Source organism: Pyrus communis, chromosome 15 (assembly GCF_041283825.1).
Source record: "Pyrus communis isolate YQ-2024b chromosome 15, ASM4128382v1, whole genome shotgun sequence".
NCBI lineage: Eukaryota > Viridiplantae > Streptophyta > Magnoliopsida > Rosales > Rosaceae > Pyrus > Pyrus communis.
The window spans coordinates 35,285,950-35,303,774 of record NC_142579.1 but is presented as its reverse complement, the minus strand read 5'-3'; the positions used below and the strand labels follow the sequence as shown (position 1 = coordinate 35,303,774).

At 39.5% G+C, this 17,825-nt stretch overlaps 4 protein-coding genes across 6 annotated transcripts; 2 read left to right on the top strand and 2 right to left on the bottom strand.

The window, feature by feature from the left end:
* Positions 1–494: 494 nt before the first annotated feature.
* Positions 495–1,997, top strand: LOC137747626 (protein BUNDLE SHEATH DEFECTIVE 2, chloroplastic). 2 transcript variants are annotated; one of them, XM_068487771.2, is made up of 5 exons: positions 495–749; positions 919–1,007; positions 1,351–1,414; positions 1,494–1,590; positions 1,728–1,997. In XM_068487771.2, exons 1-5 carry the CDS (start codon positions 632–634, stop codon positions 1,813–1,815), a joined length of 456 nt encoding a protein of 151 aa, XP_068343872.2. In that variant the 5' UTR covers positions 495–631; the 3' UTR covers positions 1,816–1,997. The 2 variants fall into 2 exon arrangements, with proteins under 2 accessions (XP_068343872.2, XP_068343880.2); XM_068487779.2 differs by having other exon boundaries at positions 497–682.
* LOC137747617 (putative carboxylesterase 17) lies at positions 1,915–3,501 on the bottom strand. Its single transcript, XM_068487760.2, has one exon. The coding sequence runs from the start codon at positions 3,077–3,079 to the stop codon at positions 2,147–2,149; it is 933 nt and encodes a 310-aa protein (XP_068343861.2). The 5' UTR covers positions 3,080–3,501; the 3' UTR covers positions 1,915–2,146.
* A 518-nt stretch (positions 3,502–4,019) lies between these two features.
* On the bottom strand, positions 4,020–6,745 carry LOC137739137 (SPX domain-containing protein 1). The gene is made up of 3 exons (XM_068478643.2): positions 6,279–6,745; positions 5,003–5,129; positions 4,020–4,680 (listed from the first exon to the last, which is right to left on the bottom strand). The coding sequence occupies exons 1-3, from the start codon at positions 6,573–6,575 to the stop codon at positions 4,238–4,240; spliced, it is 867 nt and encodes a 288-aa protein (XP_068334744.2). The 5' UTR covers positions 6,576–6,745; the 3' UTR covers positions 4,020–4,237.
* Positions 6,746–11,535: 4,790 nt separating this feature from the next.
* RDR6 (RNA-dependent RNA polymerase 6) lies at positions 11,536–17,603 on the top strand. Of its 2 annotated transcripts, none has more exons than XM_068478424.2 (3): positions 11,536–11,828; positions 12,913–15,648; positions 16,518–17,603. In XM_068478424.2, the coding sequence occupies exons 2-3, from the start codon at positions 12,931–12,933 to the stop codon at positions 17,391–17,393; spliced, it is 3,594 nt and encodes a 1,197-aa protein (XP_068334525.2). In that variant the 5' UTR covers positions 11,536–11,828; positions 12,913–12,930; the 3' UTR covers positions 17,394–17,603. The 2 variants fall into 2 exon arrangements, with proteins under 2 accessions (XP_068334525.2, XP_068334517.2); XM_068478416.2 differs by having other exon boundaries at positions 12,909–15,648.
* The last annotated feature ends 222 nt before the right edge of the window (positions 17,604–17,825 follow it).

Sequence of the window (17,825 nt, the reverse complement as noted above, 5' to 3'; positions counted from 1 at the left end):
ATTGATTCGAAAGAAATTGTTCTAATATTTAATTATTTTTCTTTTTAGTAATTTATGATTTTCTCGATCCAAACAAGTAGACAACTCCGAAGTTTGGATAAAGGCCAACCATGTCATTGTATAAGGAGTTGATCCTAACCCTGTACCACCCACTTTCTCACCCCTATTGGGCTTGACTTGTAACCATCCTCCAAAAATGCATCTATTTATGACATCCAGTTTCTCGAGTATTACAACTCTTCCCTAATTTTCTTTGTAAAATAGCTTCTCTTAATGTGAAATGACCAAAATGCCTTCAGAAGCATAAATTTCGTCTCTTATTGGACCTTTGAGCTCAAGACACGTAGTAATCAATATTCGATTTCATTTGGACGGTACTCATCGTCGTGAATGCCTGCGAAATCCGGTGTTTTAACAAAGAAGTTGTGCACATTTTAAGTTTACGGGCAAAATGGTAATTTTGAGGGACAGAAAAGGAGCTAAAGGCAGCAGCCGCGCTGCCCTGTCATTTGCGTGGAAACGAGCAGATAAGCCTGCTACTTCTCTCTTCTTTGTTTTCTACCTACTCAATCTCCATTCAAACTAGTTTTCATCATAACTTGCTAGCTCCCTCCTCATTCTCCAATGGCTTATGCTTTGTACTTGGCACCTTCAAATTCCTCGAAAATCACCCCACGACCAGGTCTTTCTCCGCTTCTCTCCTCCTGTTATCCGCCTTTTTAGTTTGGACCGGAGCATAGTATGCGCAGGTTGGATCCTTAGCCATTGGATTTTTAGCAGTATATTGAGTCGTTCATTCAACTGTTCCATGCTATGAGCCGGTTCATTTTAGAATTTCCGCTTGTTAATGTTCTTTCTCATAAACTTAGTTGTTATTTGATCACTGACTTAAATCAATGTACGCACAATGATGGATAGGCAACCATAACACTGCTCAAAAGCTGGTTCGAATAGATAAGCTGCTCCAAAATTCTCCTGCCGCTAGATTTACCAATCTCAAAGCTAAGGTTCTTTACTTTTTTTTCCCGATCTAACCTTGAATTATTTTCTAATTTTCAAAGTATCTAGTATTCGAGTTTATTGTCTATGAGTTGGATGATCACATCATACTTTGGTATTACCATTAGAGCATGTTAATCACGTGTTAAGCTTAGAGGCAACACGTGCCCCACATCCCTAATGACGGTTGAACACGTATTATGTTAGATTGGAAATGAAAGTCTTGCATTAGGCGCTTAAAAGATAATTTTGATTAGACGCTCGTGTTTCAGCAATTTCTTCATTGATATAATTTTGATGCCTGTATACGTTGCATGCTGAAATTTTGGTGTTTTTTTTTCATCCCAATAGGCTGAGAAAAGCAATGAAGGCGTAAAACCGAACAGCATGATTTGCCCTGATTGCGATGCAAATGGTAAGCTAACTCTAAAAGCATATATATGTTCAATTTTCGTTTTGGGGAAAATTATATTCTTGTACTGTGAATTGGGCAGGTGCAGTTCTGTGCTCGCAATGCAAAGGTAGTGGAGTGAACTCTGTTGATCTCTTCGGTGGACGGTTTAAAGCCGGTGACTCGTGCTGGCTCTGCGGGTAACCCCTTTTCTGTCATTCAAACTACGATTTTCGGGCAAAACAATGTGCTAGTTTTCCTGGAGAGTATAGGGTGTAAAGACTCACTGAAACAAACCGTTTTGCTATTCATTCTCATTGTTCTTGTTTCCTTGTAGTGGTAGAAAGGAGATGTTGTGCGGAAATTGCAATGGAGCTGGGTTTCTCGGAGGTTTCATGAGCACTTGCGATAGTACGCCCGAATGATGTATAATGCCATTAGCTGCACAACCTTCCTAGCATTGGACTTGTATACTTGTGTACGTTGGCTAAGTATAGTGATATAGTCTTGTGACTTACTGTATATGGATGGAAATTTATGGGATTTCATATTATAATGTGGTTAATTTGCTGGTTCAGGTCGAATTTGATTAAGAATTTCAACTTAATGAACAGCTTCGAGTAGCCTTTTTTTTTTCTTTTTTTTGCATGCATATGACTATGATTACTAAAATGCAGATAGAAGTAGGAGTTCATGTCTCCGTTATTTTACAAATGGTTCATATCAGAATGCCCTAGTGACTGCCATCTGAAATCGCTAATGGCTCCTGATGAATTCACCCATATTTCTCTGAAGCAAACCGGCCCCCTCTGAATCTGGATGGAAGACATGAAACACATGAGACTCGTTCTCCGCCTCCACCAGCTTCACTTCTTTAACTCCTTTTTTCTGCAGAAAATCTGCATACATCACTCCCCTCTCTTTCAAAAAATCCAAGCCAGCCACATAAACAACCACAGCAGGGAACTCATCGCTCCATTCGGTTGCAGACAGTCCGGTCTTTTCAAAGTTACATCCGAAATAGTCTCGGTTGGAGCCTTTAGGTATGCTTAGTCGCCAAAACATGTCATTGCTCGTCACATCCTTTGCTCCCTCTTCAGCCATCTCTTTCTCGGTTCTCTTTTCACTCCCAAAATAAGGATGTACCAACAATAATCCCCTTATTTTGACATGACTGATTCGATTGCAAATGGCTTTCACAGCAACATTGTGAGTTATGTTCCCTCCAGCGCTGTCCCCGGTGAGAAAAACCCGAGAGAGATCAGCTTTGTCTAGCCATGGTTCAGAGCTTGCTTGGCGACTAAGCCAATCAAACGTGTAATAGCAGTCTTCATAAGCTACGGGGAGCCGGTTCTCTGGAGCTAAACGATAGTCAATGGACACAACAATGGATTGGGATGCAACAGCTAAGCCTCCTAAGAAATGATGGTAGCCAAGCCATGTGGTTGAGCCAATGCAGAAGCCACCACCGTGAAAATTAACCACAACCGGAAGCTTCTTCGAAGATGTTGGATTACCAGGAAGGAAAATCCTTCCCGTAATGGGTTTCGATGAGTCAATAATCACATCCTTGGACTTGAATCCGTCGGTTGATTCTGGTGAGGCAGATGCCACCCCGGGTGAAAAGCGTTTTACAGATCCATCGGAAAAAACTTGAAGAAAGTCCGGTGCTTCTTCAACAATGGACATAATTCTTCAAACGAAAAGAAGCTCTTCCAGTTTCTTCAACTGACGGTCTCCCAGTTTGTGAGAGTTTATAAAGGGTTGGTGCTAGTAAAAGATATGATGTTAGGTTCTTCATGTAAAGTGTGTTGGCCAATAATAAAAGAAGTCGGTATTAGAAAAAGGGTAGGTAAAATGTGGGAGGAACTGAAAAGTTTAGAAGTCAAAGAGGTGCGTTATGTATGTGTAGGGCAAAAAGATTTACCTAACATCAAGACCGGACTTTGACGATATCTCCAACCTTGACGGTAATTCCAACCAATAATGCAATATCATGTAACTTTACACAAGTTCTAAAAGACATTAAGGCTAGTCGGCCGGCGGGCTGGAACCTAATGCCTAGGCGGCTAGACGAGGTATGGGCGGATTTAATTAAATCAATTATATTTCATGTAAATAAGTGTTTGTTTATACTTAAAATATATATGATTTCATCATAAACTACAAAATGGAATGACATATATTATGAGTTATTGAAACATAATAAAAACATGGAAAACAAATATATAATGTGTGTTTCTTTAAATATTCAATAAGTCTATTACAATTTATTAAAAAAATAAAATGCAAAATGAAAGTTATTTATTTTCTGTCTAAGTGAGTCACAACTTAAGGCGGATGTCTAGACGGGTCTAGTCGGGCTAGGCGAGTGCCTAAGCGGGCGTCTAGGCGGGCACCTTAGTAGATCTAGGCGTCATTTCTCAATTTTCAAACGCCTAAGCATTAATCGAGACGGTGGCTAACCGTCTAGCGCCTAGACGGGGACTAGGCGACGCTTGGCGGGGACTTTTAGAACAGTGACTTTACAATATGGTAATGCATTATTGATTTGGAATACCGTCACAATGACAATTAGCGGAAGGGCAATGAAAACTAAAATTCTGAAACTTTGTACAAAAATTAAAAATTCACATAAAAAGGGGGCAACAATTGATAATTATAACAGACAGGGAGACAATCATCTTCACACGAGTTAACTTCAGTTTGACATGCAAACAGTGGTCAGGGTAAAAAGGGATGGGATTTCAAAGGCTCGATCCCACCGTTATGAGAATACAATTGGTATCTATGATTGGTCTAAATTCAATACCAAAAGGAAATTCAATCCCTAATTTTTCAAAACATTTATTTGGCTACTTGTTCTAAAACAGGCATATTCTTCAAATCCTCTTCCATCACATTTATTTGCAAAGGGGGCAATGAGAAGGCACTCACAGTTGAGCTTCCACTCCGTACCTCTTTCAAGACACGCAATGCCGACACAGTTTGCTTCACATAGACGCTCTCCATCTGTTTTATTTCTGCAAGTTCTGTAGGCGCTTTAAATATCCTATCTCTATTTTCAGTGACAGTCGTAGACTCACACCGTTCTTCCACTTCGGTTGCTTCAGATGGGGCTGATGGGTCATTCTTGGAGAAAACATGATCGAGCATCACCTCGCACTCCTTTACAAGTTTGTTTAGTACATCAGTAGTGAAGAATGGTTGTTGCATGACCCTTTGGACAAAGGGAAGGCGAATTAGAGCACCAGTTCGCTTGTCATGTTTCTTTAGTATCTTCAATAGACCTGTCGAGGAAATAGGAAGCAAAAAACACCAAAAAGCACGGTTCAAGATTCTAACAATTAGGAAAACTAAAATAAGATTGACAAGTTCCTTTATCAATATTAGCCATTCATTCAACTGAACTCGCCCATGTTGAGTTTTATTGGGCTTTACACCTTTATAAACATGTTATATTTTGTAATTACTGTTTTTCAATTACAACAATAAGAGATTCAATAGTTGGTAGTCTCATGCACGATCGCGCACAACCAGAATGTTAATCTTTTCAAGACTAGGCATCTCTTTTATAAGTTTTGCACACAAACACAAGATAAAGATGTATACCTGTATAGTTAAGGGCGCTGTAATTTTCTAACAAAACCATCTCTCCATGAAAATCAACTATCTCTCTCCCTACATTCATCAACTCTTCATTGGAATCCTTTGCGTCTGCTACCCTCTCTTGCAGCTCCTGTACTCCAAAATCAGAACCAGAAAGTACACAAATTAAAAAATAATCAAAGTCGCATGCCTCTGCATCTTAGGACACACTTTCCGCCAATTGGCAGGTCCAAAGAAATACATAGAAAACTCAGGGGCCAAGTGTATTTGCAAGTTCATTAATAGAAGTCGTTAAGTCTTGGCGAAGAAAAGAGTAATACTTGTGCATCATAACATGCCAAACAAAGCATCAATACCAATGATTACAGTAGTGCTTTTGGTCAAAGACTATCGAAAGCATGAAGCATGTCATGCTCTCCCTTAATCATATTGTGTAAGGCGATTACTCATAGAAGAATTGTGTGACACAATAAAACTAAATTGACGGTCACAAAAAAGAAGAGTGATAAGTTTTCCAAATTCAATTAGCTAATCAAACTTATAATACAGACATACTGCTTCAGGTGATAAAGGGTTGAAGAACAAACCGCATTTGATGATGATATATACAAAATTGGAGACAAAAGGATTAGCAAATTAGCAGCCAGGAAAGTCCTGCATCAAATTATGTGTAGAAAAAAAAGACCACAGAAGTTCATCGGCAATTAATGTTGCGAATATAGGTAAAGATTTTTGTCATGTTCCGTAGTTAGACACATCATGAATGCTCTGGGCAGTGGATTGCGGAATACAAGACAGATATATATCAAACAAATCATATTTTTTCTTTAACAACACTGATATAATGTCAATAAGTTCTTATATGCCTTAAGTGGTTGTACCAATTGCTGCAAAACCCGACATTTTAAGTCAAATGGAGCTCTGAAACAAACAGAAGGCCAATTTCGGGATCAATTCAACCAAATTACATACATCAAAATTGGCTCGTCAAATCAAATTACATAGCTAAATCTACAAGATTGCTACTGAAACCAAAATTTACAGCAAAACAATGTCCTAAAACAATGCAAAAACCAACCAATTTCATCCAAATTCAATATTATACATCAAAGACACAATCTTTCTATCTGCTAAACCAAAATTATCAAACAAAAACGTTAAATTTCCGAATTCGCAAGCAGCAATTCAATCTCTCAATTTATCAAAAAATTCTCGTAATTCCCAAAATCCGAATTGTATTCTTAGATAATAATTTCAAAATAAAATCAAGAAATTATACCTTCCATCGAATAACGTAATCTTCCTCCTTCTCCTCAAAAAAAGCATTAAACTTTTCCAATTCGTTCTCCAACAACCTCACGAAATCCGTTACCTCCTTGGAAACCTCACCGCCCTCGCCGTCAGCACGATCGTCGTCGTCGTCGGACAATCTAGGCCGTTTATTGGGAGGTTTGTCTCCGTCTTTGGGGTAGATCAGCTTCAGCTGCTTCTTCAAGTCCTTGTACGACAGAAACTTGTCCCGCCATTCCGGCAAAGCCTCCTCGATCAGGATGCCGAGGCTCTTCGAGAACTTCATGCTCCCGCGCTACACCGCGACGCCCGAAGTGTTCTGGGAATTTTCCGGCGAGATGTGCTGCGAACAGCGGCGACGTGCGGGTCTGATGAGAGAGAGAGAGAGAGAGAAGGGGTGAGAGAAGGACGGAGAGGTGATTATATTTAGAAGCGGAATTAGAATATTCGTCAAGTGGGTTATGGGGAATATTCCCTCTGTTAACTATGAAAGCTAAGGACTTTGTATTTTATCTTATCTTTTCATTTCTTTTTGGTCGGTATTTTTTTATCCTTTTTTGTATTAAAAAAATATTTGGAACATTTTTTTTTTTTTTTTTTGGTCAAATGGAACATTAAATTTTAGTCCAATTAAAAGTTTTGATCTTTTAACTAAAAACTTGTAAGTATTAATTGTGAACTTGTCCTAAATTCATTGTGCAAATCCAGGGTCTATTTGAGCAACTTTATAAGAACTTTCATTACTTTTTTTTCTTTCTTCTTTTATTTTGAACGGAAGTTCTAAATATATTATTCAATAACATTATTACTTCATATTGTGACAAGTTTAGAAATTAATATTTACGAATTTTTGGTCAAACACCAAAGTTCAATTGTGCCAATTTAAAGGACAAATAGTCCAATTTTCTCATATTTAAGTGATGATAAAAAAAAAAACTATAGTCCACTAGTCTTTTTATTTATTTATAAGTGAGAAATCTTATATTCAAATGTGAAAAATAACGAGTCGACAACTAATTTATTCTCTCACCTCTTCATGTAAATATACCAATGATAATAATAATATTAGGGGGTGTTTGTTTTCTCTCACTAAAGTTCACTGGACTGGACTAGACTAAAGATTAGTCCACTCCCATGTTTGTTTCCTGGCTAGACTAGTTTTAATGGGATTAGTCGGGACTCGCTTTCACTAACAACCTCACTAGCCGTTCTTAGCGTGTCCCCTTAAAAACCATCGGACTAGCTAAGAACTTCTTCGTCCTGCTTGAATCACCTCCCTGACGTCGATTTCGACGGCACAAGCTTTGGGTGAGGCTTCATCTCCGATGATGACCTCGTTGATTGGGTCATCTCCGCCATCTTCTTATCTTTCGCTGCTTCGTTATTGTCTTGGTTGTGGCTTTGAAGCTACTGATTTTGGCTTTGCCTTCGGCCTACCTCTTCATTGACTGGGTCATCTCCACCATGACTGCTTCGCAATCTTAGTAAATCGATTTTTGTTCTGGGTTTTTGGGTTTTTTTCCTGGGATTTGTAGGTTTAATTGGTTACTGGAAGGCTTACCTTTCTTTTTGGAATCTCTGAAGGCTTGGCGAATGGTTAACCAATAAATTCTCTTAATTAAACAAGAAAAGTAAGATATTGATGCATAATTTGATAGAGAGAAAATGATGGAGAAGAGAAACGAGGAAGGGTAAGGGGAGGAAGGGGAAATAAAATTTGTTTGGGTCCATTCATTTCCATACTTCAGTGCCCTTTAATTATTACTTTTTGTTTAATTTTTAAGGCAAAAGTGAATTAAAAATGGCAAAAAAAATATAGTCTTTGACTTAGTCTGACACTGCACCAAACACTTCACTAAGCTAGTCCAGCTTAGTCTAGTCTAAGCCAGTCCAGCTTAGTCCCTGAAACTAGTCCAATCCAAGACTGTCCGGTGCAACAAACGCACCCTTAGAGGCCAAGCTTTAAACCTCATTACTGCAAAGATTAATTATTGTGAATATAACGTTACGTGGCTTTTCGTTTTATCCACCTCATGTGTCCACCGTTGATTGTTTTATCTACTCACTTGCTATTAACGTATTAATTATGCAAATTTTGTAAATCAATTATTGATTCTTTTATTTTCTCAATTACTTGATATTATATGTGCAAAAGACCAACCAAATTAGAAATGATTTAGTCATCCATATATATATAAATATAATTAACAATTTTTAGTAATATATTCACTGTAACATCCCACATCGCCCAGAGGTGTGATCCTTAAATGTATTTTCCCATCTCTACCTAGCACGAGGCCTTTTGGGAGCTCACTGGCTTCGGGTTCCGTTGGAACTCCGAAGTTAAGCGAGAAGGGGGCTAGAGCAATCCCATGATGGGTGACCCACTGGGAAGTTGCTCATGAATTCCCAAAAACAAAACCGTGAGGGAATGGTAAGCCCAAAACGGACAATATCGTGCTACGGTGGAGGAGTGGGCCCGGGAAGTGATCCGCCTCGGACCGGGATGTGACAATTAACTGACACACCCCGACTGAGATCAGGGCGTGCTGGCCGTCATGTGGAAGTGACGTAGCCATGTGCACAGTGCGGAAGCTAAATAAAATAGTAATAAAAAGTACGAATAAATTAAAAACTAGCATACAAGTGATAACAACCAGTGCTAGCGAAAGTGAGACGCTAAGTTCAGAGCAATAAGTCTACAGCAGTCCAAAAGAAAAAGATGCGACAACAGTACACCCGAAGGTGACCCTACAATGGTGAGTGTCTGTCAGAAATGCCGGGACGCCCTCTGGGAAACCACCGAACCTGCTAGACCACTAGAACCTGGAGGGGCGCAAAACAAAAGCGTGAGTGGGCAAAAACAAAGCTTTTAGAAAACTATTTAATCAAATACATTCTAACCCCTCGCCGTAAAACCTGTATACTTCCTAGAAAGTAAATATACGTAGTATATATGCCAATCATGCTCAATAATATGCCATGCCGAAATCTCATAATGATATGCAAGTGCTCAGGTATAATCATATCTATAACATGTAATCTGGCAGCCGGAGTCACCTATCGTGACCTGTACGGCTGCATCTAGAGCTCAAATCTCAAACTCAATAACTGAACCTGCCCACGAGTCGGAACCACCTAAAGTGGTCTGTACGACAGACCTGGGTGTAATACATATATATGCTCTAGTGTTACGATCACGTGAAGGCTGTGCGAATAATCGCGGGTCACCTATGAGTTGGAACCACCTAAAGTGGTCTGTACGACAGGACTGTGCACCTAACTTGGATCCAAGCTGAGTGTGTGGTGCGGGAGATGAACATCACGTGAAGGACTGTGCCTTACTCTGGGCGGGAGCACGAACACCGGGGGTGGAGGTTATGAGCTCTCTAAATATCTCGAATCGCTACTGAATGTAAACATGAATTACACTTACCTGGCACTTACCTGTGCGTCCACAACACCCAATATGCATATGTATATATATATATATATGCAACTACTAACGTAACCAACGATGCATGAATAACGATAATGTAATGCATGGCATAACCAATAAACATTTAAATCAATTTATGGGAAAAATATAGTATATAGGTATATACGGAAAACCAAAAGCCCACTCACTGGTATGTGGAAGGGTCGTAGCCCCCTGCCTCGAGTGACCACGCTCGTCCTCGGGATACGTATCACCTATATGCGAAATAACTATAGAAACGTTAATTTTAAAGCACATAACCAACTTCTCGTAATAACTTCTCATACATTGCTCAATTTGGACAAATGAATATACCAACGTGCTCTACACAACCTCAGGATCACACCCAAATTTTTAGAAAAAATTTCCACCGCCGCACGCGCCCCCACGCGCAGGCACATGCCTGGCACGCTGACGGCGTCAACTGACGCCGTTAGGAATATTCCGTCAGTTTTGACAGATTCCGTTAACGGCGTCAGGAATATTCCGTCATACTTGATGGAATATTCCGTCTCCTTCTCCGGCGAACCTCCGGCGCCGTCGCCGGCGCCGGAAAATCGCGAAACCTACAAACCGTGTTTTCTCTCCCGTTTTTCAACCATTTTTCACGATTCTTGCACCAAAATGAAGCCCTAGACTAGTAGAACACGTCCATACAATTTTTAAGGGCTAAAAACTACTAGATCATACCTGTCACCAAACTCCAAAATCCGGCCAACTTCGAACACGGCGATCCCGACGTCCAAATTCTTCAAACGAAGTACTCTGAGACTCCTTGGGACCTCACTAAGTCACCTACGAGCTTCAAAATCCCAAAAACGTGCTAAATTATTTTTGCATGAATAGTACTCAAATCGGACCTTGTGAAATCGACGTGAAAACATCGGAGTTCTTACCTGAAAATGGTACGATCGTGCTCCTCTCAACCTCACGAGCTCGAATATGGGTTTAGTTCCCTCGATCTGCAAAGATTTGATGGGTTTTTGGTGTGTCCGTACGTATGTGTTTGAAAAAGGAAAGGAAAGGGAGCACGGGAGAGACAGGGAAAGGAACAGAGAGAAGTGCAGTGTGTGGGAGTGTGTGTATGGTTCCAAACATGCCAACAAGGCTCACAACAACGATTAAACGTAAAAGAAACGGACTAGGGGTAAAAGTGTCATTTCACACACACGTTTCGATATTTTCGGGACGGGATGTTACATTCACGATCTCAATTTGATTAATGTTACTGTTACACATATAAAAATATTTAAATGATAACTATCAAAATCGAATTTTAATTATGATTGGACAAAGTGATACCCCATGAGATAGAAAGGTTACAATTATTTTACTATTATTTTTTAAGAAAGAGATTCTTGGTACATACGCATGTGGTAATTAGTTATTTTTTAATTTGATTGTTTGTTTTTCAAAATATATTTTAATTAACTTTCTAATCACTCACATTTTCTTTTGCAAAATTTTATATGTTTTTATCGGAATTCTGAAAAGGAGGAGCAAAATTTTTTTTTTAGTACACGGCATAATTTACACGGAGAAGAGGACGTGTTCAGCTAAATCATACAATAGGCAAACTAATTTGGTATTGAATTCGCCGTCCATAAAAGTCGAACCTAAAATCTTTTACTCGAAGAAAAAAGCACAATTTAAATTATTCAGTTCTAATAAAACAATACTACATTTACGTTTTTTAACATATAGCATTATATTATTTGACCAAAACACCACTTGTATAAACTGGTCGTATATAAGTTGTAGTATTTCCAATGTGACTTTCATCGAACACTTCGCAGTCCGCATTTACTCTTCCTTTAATTTTGCCCTTTCCTTTTTCCATTCTAGTCAGAGTCACAAAGCGGGAACTTCTCGAAGAAGGGAAGCCAAAAAGCCACGAGACCGCAAGATCACGCTTCCTTCATTCACTCATAAACCTCTCCACATTCCACCACCGAGACACATAACTCACACTTAGTCTCTCTCTCTCTCTCTCTCTCTCTCTCTCTCTCTCTCTCTCTCTCTCTCGCATATTGTCTCGCTCCGAGTTCTCCAACTCAAGAGGTCAGTGCTGCTTTTCTTCCTCAGTTTCTGTTCATTTGTGTTTGTTTCCCGAGGAAATGTGGGGGAAAATTTGGGCTTTTCTTGTTTCTGGTTGTATGTACATGGTCTGATAGATTTCTGGTTGTAATTATGTATCAATGAAATGGAATTTCGTTCTAATCGGATGCAGTTTTCTCAGAAAATTTAAGTCCCGACAGTGGAAATTGAGTTTGGTTTTTGTAAGTGTGTATGATAACAATTTGTTCAGTTTGTTTTTTTTCTGTGCAAAAAATGGAACTTGTTGTTCTGATGAATCTGATCATGTTGCTACAAGAGTGTAGGAGATTAATCGAAAGCGAACACTTATGTATTTTTGTTAGTTGGGGTTAATGAATCTAGATCGCTGTCTTGGGGCTAAAGAGGAAGATGGAGTTTTTTTTCGATTTCAATTAGTTGAGGTTAATGGGTTTTCAGTGTTCTTCATTTGGTAACATATGATGTTTTGAATTCCACGACGATTCGCCAATACGTTGCGTTCTGTCTTGTGTGCGTGTATTGAACTACGAGATACACAAGGAAGGTGTGGGAGCGCCCATCATGTGGAAGCCCTGTCCCCAAACCACTAAACCAGACATATTGATCACTGTTCTTGTTTTGCTTTACACCATTTATGCTTCCAATCTCTCTTGCCGTCTTTTTCTTTGAGTGGAAAACCCAACACCAAACCACATTGTTGTTTTGTATTGTGTTTACTATTCTTCCATTCGGTTTGATTTACTGATTGATTGGAACCTTAATCTTTGGGTTTGTGCACAACATTCTTTTCCAATCAGCAAGGATTTCGTGAATGAGGTATGAGTCTGTTACAATTTTGTGTGTTATATTTCTTTAGATTTTGTCAAACAAAAGATTATAATTTTCCATCCTCGTTGGTCATGGTTGCTGAGGACCCTTTTTTGAGTTCTTCGTTACCAGATGGTGACTTTGGTGGTTGAATTATTGTGTGAATATTAATCTATGTTGCTGATTCTGCTCAAGTACATGTTTGTTCATTTGTATCAGGCGTACTGATCTGGTTTTTGTCATTTTCTTTTGTGTCAGACAGTGAATATTTGTAGAGAAAATGGAATCTGAAGCAAGTGAAACTAGCACAGTGGTAACTCAACTTAGTTTTGGTGGATTTGGTAGACATGTGAAGGCAAGCGATCTTGTAACGTACTTGGAAGATGAAATTGGGCTTGTATATAGGTGCAGGTTGAAAACATCTTGGACCCCTCAAGAGTCCTTTCCAAATTTTGAGCTCATTGATACTTCAAATATTGCAAGAACAAATGATTATATCATGGTGGAGCCTCATGCATTTGTGCATTTTGCCATGACTGAATCAGTAACTTTTGCTATGGATGCAGCAGGGCGTTCTCAACTTTTTTACAACAATGAACCATTGAAAGTAAGTTTGGGCCCTGAGAATCCATATTTCTTGAATAGGAGGAGGAGGGATAAAACGCCATTCAAGTTATCTGATGTATGTGTCGAGATTGGAAGTTTAGTTCGTCAAGATGAGTTTTTGGTTGCTTGGAGAGGACAGACTTATGGTGTTGACTTTATTGTGGATCCCTTTGATGGAACATGCAAATTTTGTTTTACCAGAGACATTGCATTTTCATTTAAAGGGATAAGGAAGCATGCAGTCATTAAATGCGATTTTATGGTAGAGTTCTTGGTAAGAGACATTTCCGAAATCAAGCAATACACAGATACTGCATATCATGTAATTCTGTTGCGGCTGGCTTCATCACCCTTGGTTTCGTATAGAACTGCTGATGATGACATTGACCAATCAGTCCCATTTAATCTGTTGGATGATGATGATCCTTGGATTAGAACCACGGATTTTACTCCTAGTTGGGCTATTGGGCGTTGTAATTGCTACAGAGTTTCAATACCCCCCCGACATGGTGCAAAGTTGAAGAGGACCATGGATTATCTTCGAGAATGCAGGGTGCGGGAGGTTTGCCTCAAAAGGCCTCCTAAGGTTCAAAACGAACCTGATTTTGGAATGCCTGCTTCAGATCCTTTCTTCTGTATTCATTATAAGGATGATATTTCGTTTGAGATAATGTTCTTGGTTAATGCAGTAATGCACAAGGGCATTTTTAATCAGCACCAGTTGTCGGACAGTTTCTTTGATTTACTGAGGAGCCAACCAAAGGAGGTTAATTTGGCTGCATTGAAGCACTTGTGCACTTACAAGCACCCAGAATTTGATGCCTGTAAGAGACTGAAAGTTGTTCAAGATTGGTTGCTGAAGAACCCCAAGCTTTTCAAGGATCCTAAGCGATTGGATGACATTTCTGAAGTTAGGAGGTTGATTATCACCCCAACTAAAGCCTATTGTCTTCCACCAGAGGTTGAACTTTCCAATAGGGTTCTTAGAAAGTATAAGGAAGTTGCTGATCGGTTCTTAAGGGTTACCTTTATGGATGAAGGTATGCAGACAATCAACTCTCATGTTCTGAACTCTTATGTTGCTCCTATTGTGAAGGAAATTATGACGAACGCCTCTCCTCAGAAGACAAATGTATTCAAAAGGGTGAAGACAATTTTGACTGACGGCTTTTACTTGTGTAGTCGTAAGTACTCTTTCTTGGCCTTCTCATCCAATCAATTGAGGGACCGTTCTGCCTGGTTTTTTGCTGAAGGCATGAACATTACTATCCTTGACATCAAAACATGGATGGGGAAGTTCGCCAACAAAAATATTGCTAAATGTGCTGCTAGGATGGGCCTATGCTTTTCGTCTACATATGCAACAGTAGACGTTCCATTAAGTGAAGTTAATTTTGCCCTTCCAGATATCAAGAAGGGTAAGTATGATTTTTCTGATGGGATTGGTAAGATTACTCCTGACCTTGCAATGAAAGTCGCTGAGAAGTTGAAACTTGTCAGAGATCCACCTTGTGCATATCAAATAAGATATGCTGGCTGTAAAGGGGTTGTGGCTTGTTGGCCATCCAATGGTGATGGACACCGGCTTTCTTTAAGGCCTAGTATGAACAAGTTTGAGTCATGCCATACTATACTGGAAATTTGTTCTTGGACTAGGTTGCAGCCGGGTTTTCTGAACAGGCAGATTATCACATTACTGTCTGCACTGGATGTTCCAGATGAGATATTCTGGAGAATGCAGGAAAGAATGGTTTTAAGGTTAAACCAGATGCTTGTGGACACGGATGTGGCATTTGATGTTCTCACTGGCTCTTGCGCTGAGCAAGGAAATGCAGCAGCCATAATGCTGAGTGCTGGTTTCAAGCCCCAGACAGAACCTCATCTACGGGGCATGTTAACCTGTATACGAGCTGCTCAGCTCTGGGGCCTTAGGGAAAAGGCTAGGATTTTTGTTCCTTCTGGAAGATGGCTTATGGGATGTCTAGATGAGCTAGGGGTACTTGAGCAAGGCCAGTGCTTTGTCCGAGTGTCTACCCCGTCGCTACAGAATTGTTTTGCCAATCATGGCTCTAGGTTTGATAAGATTGAGAACAATCTTCAAGTGATTAAGGGGCTTGTTGTGATAGCAAAGAATCCTTGCCTTCATCCCGGAGATATAAGGATTCTTGAAGCAGTTGATGCCCCTGAGTTACACCACTTGCATGATTGCATTCTTTTCCCTCGGAAGGGTGATAGGCCCCACACAAATGAAGCTTCTGGAAGTGACCTCGATGGGGACCTTTACTTTGTTACTTGGGATGAAGATCTTATTCCCCCAAGTAAGAAGAGCTGGACTCCTATGTTGTATGATCCTCAAGAAGCCAAACCTCATGGGCGTCCTATAACTCAGACGGTACTTACTTGCCCTTTTCATTGGGTGTCTTCAGGATTCTGTGAATATTTTGGAACATGATTAATTGTCTTCTCTTTCTATGCTTGCTTTCTATAATGGACAATATACCATTCTTTTCTTAGACAAACAGCATTTTCACTATCTTGCATGCTTCGACAACAAAGATTAATAAAACTGCATGTCTATCAGATATGTGAATTTTCTTTTAGAGTTGATAGTGTCATCAGTCTGATATCATGTCTAGTTTATGCTCACAAGAGTTGTTTTGTTTTATGCTCTATAGGAGTAAGTTTCTATCAACTAATTCCCTGGAAACACATTTGATGCCACCATTTTTGTTATGGTTGTACCATTAAGGATGCGTGTATCAACTAATTCCCTGGAAACACATTTGATGCCACCATTTTGGTTATGGTTGTACTATTAAGGATGCGTGTCATAAACTTCTTCAGTTTAGCGTTATTCCTAGAAGTTGAAGCTGGTAGATGGGGACTACAGAATTTTATGTTCACACTCCTACAGTATATCTAGCAACATGAAATGCAAGTTAATAATTGTTTTATATTCTATCAACATGAATTGTCAATGTCAAGTTTCCTGGCAAATGGGTTTTCTTTTTTGTACAAGATAACTATTCTTCTACTTAATCCATTGATGGAAAGGTTATATAAACAAGATGTGGCAGAATTATGACGTATTGTCTAAAAGTGAATCAAGCGATGTTTCCTTTGTGGTTTGTTCTTCATTTATTAGGTTTACATTCTAAATAAATTGTGTTCTCTTGTTTGATTTACACTATTTTATTTTGGTCCCAAAGTTTTTCATGGACATCTTTTGATTCTCTTACCATCATTATGTTTATACCTCAGGATATTATAAATTTTTTTGCGAAAAACATGGTGAATGAGAACTTAGGGGCTATATGCAATGCACATGTGGTTCATGCTGACCGTAGTGATTATGGGGCTATGGATGAGAACTGCCTTCTATTAGCTGAGTATGCAGCATTAGCAGTTGATTTTCCGAAAACTGGAAAGACTGTTGCCTTGCCAGCACATCTAAAGCCAAAGATGTACCCTGATTTCATGGGGAAAGAGGAGTACCAGACGTACAAGTCAACAAAAATTTTGGGGCGACTATATCGCCACATTAGAGATGCTTATGACGAAGAAATGGCAACCTCTTTGGAGCTGAATTATACTCCCGGTGACATCCCATATGATATGGATCTGGAGATTCCTGGAGCCACTGATTTTATAGCTGATGCGTGGGAGAAAAAGTGCTCTTATGATGGCCAGGTGAAGGGTCTAATGGGGCAATACAAAGTTAAGAGAGAAGAAGAGATTGTTACTGGGCATGTTTGGTCCATTCCCAAATCTAACAGCAAGAAACAAGGAGAGCTGAAGGAGCGGTTGAAGCAATCCTACAGTGCTCTTAAAAAAGAATTCAGGCTAGTTTTTGAGAATAGTGATTCAAATATTGAATCTCTTACTGATGATGAGAAGAGTATACTGTATGAGCAGAAGGCATCGGCATGGTACCAGGTGACTTACCACCCGAAATGGGTGAAAAGATCAATCCATTTGCAAGAGCCAGATGTTGCTGGAAATGTGGCGATGTTGAGCTTTGCCTGGATTACAGCCGACTACCTTGCACGAATCAAGATCAAGCGCCGCGGAGTTGAACATATTGATTCTTCGAAGCCTATCAACTCTTTGTCAAAGTACCTAGCTGATCGAATGTGACCAGTATTGGAAGACCTAAGAGCCGTTTATTGTGGCATCTGGAAACCCTTGAGAGTTGTCCCATGTCTCTCCGTTAAACATCACGGGCGACAAGGCCATTCTGCCAATTTTATTAGCTTAAGTTTTATGTTTAATCTTGTGTTTTTTGATTTCTCCTTCGGAAGTATGACTCATTGAAGCTACTGGTTGATATCTCAGTTTTATTTGTCATTTGCCAGAAAATAATTAATATCTCAAATTTAAATGATTCAAAATAAATGGTTTCTTTCAAACCAGAAAATTCAAAATTTAGCGGTCACCCCAGTAATTATCGAGCTAATCCATCAACATTATTCTAACAGAGTAGTTACCACTCCATTCAATCTACACTCTAAAAACGATCGAAGCAGAACATTGATTCTATTCCGAGACTCTGCACGGATCCACGACGAA

Bases quoted from the DNA above. Each gene is read 5' to 3' on its own strand.
- LOC137747626 (XM_068487771.2), top strand. From the start codon at position 632: ATGCTTTGTACTTGGCACCTTCAAATTCCTCGAAAATCACCCCACGAC. The intron at 750-918 runs GTTGGATCCTTA...AATGATGGATAG, and splicing joins CCGGAGCATAGTATGCGCAG to GCAACCATAACACTGCTCAA. The intron at 1,415-1,493 runs GTAAGCTAACTC...TGAATTGGGCAG, and splicing joins CCCTGATTGCGATGCAAATG to GTGCAGTTCTGTGCTCGCAA.
- LOC137747617 (XM_068487760.2), bottom strand. From the start codon at position 3,079: ATGTCCATTGTTGAAGAAGCACCGGACTTTCTTCAAGTTTTTTCCGAT.
- LOC137739137 (XM_068478643.2), bottom strand. From the start codon at position 6,575: ATGAAGTTCTCGAAGAGCCTCGGCATCCTGATCGAGGAGGCTTTGCCG. The intron at 5,130-6,278 runs GTATAATTTCTT...TTTGGAGTACAG, and splicing joins ATTACGTTATTCGATGGAAG to GAGCTGCAAGAGAGGGTAGC. The intron at 4,681-5,002 runs GTATACATCTTT...TTTCCTCGACAG, and splicing joins CAGCGCCCTTAACTATACAG to GTCTATTGAAGATACTAAAG.
- RDR6 (XM_068478424.2), top strand. From the start codon at position 12,931: ATGGAATCTGAAGCAAGTGAAACTAGCACAGTGGTAACTCAACTTAGT. The intron at 15,649-16,517 runs GTACTTACTTGC...TTTATACCTCAG, and splicing joins GGCGTCCTATAACTCAGACG to GATATTATAAATTTTTTTGC.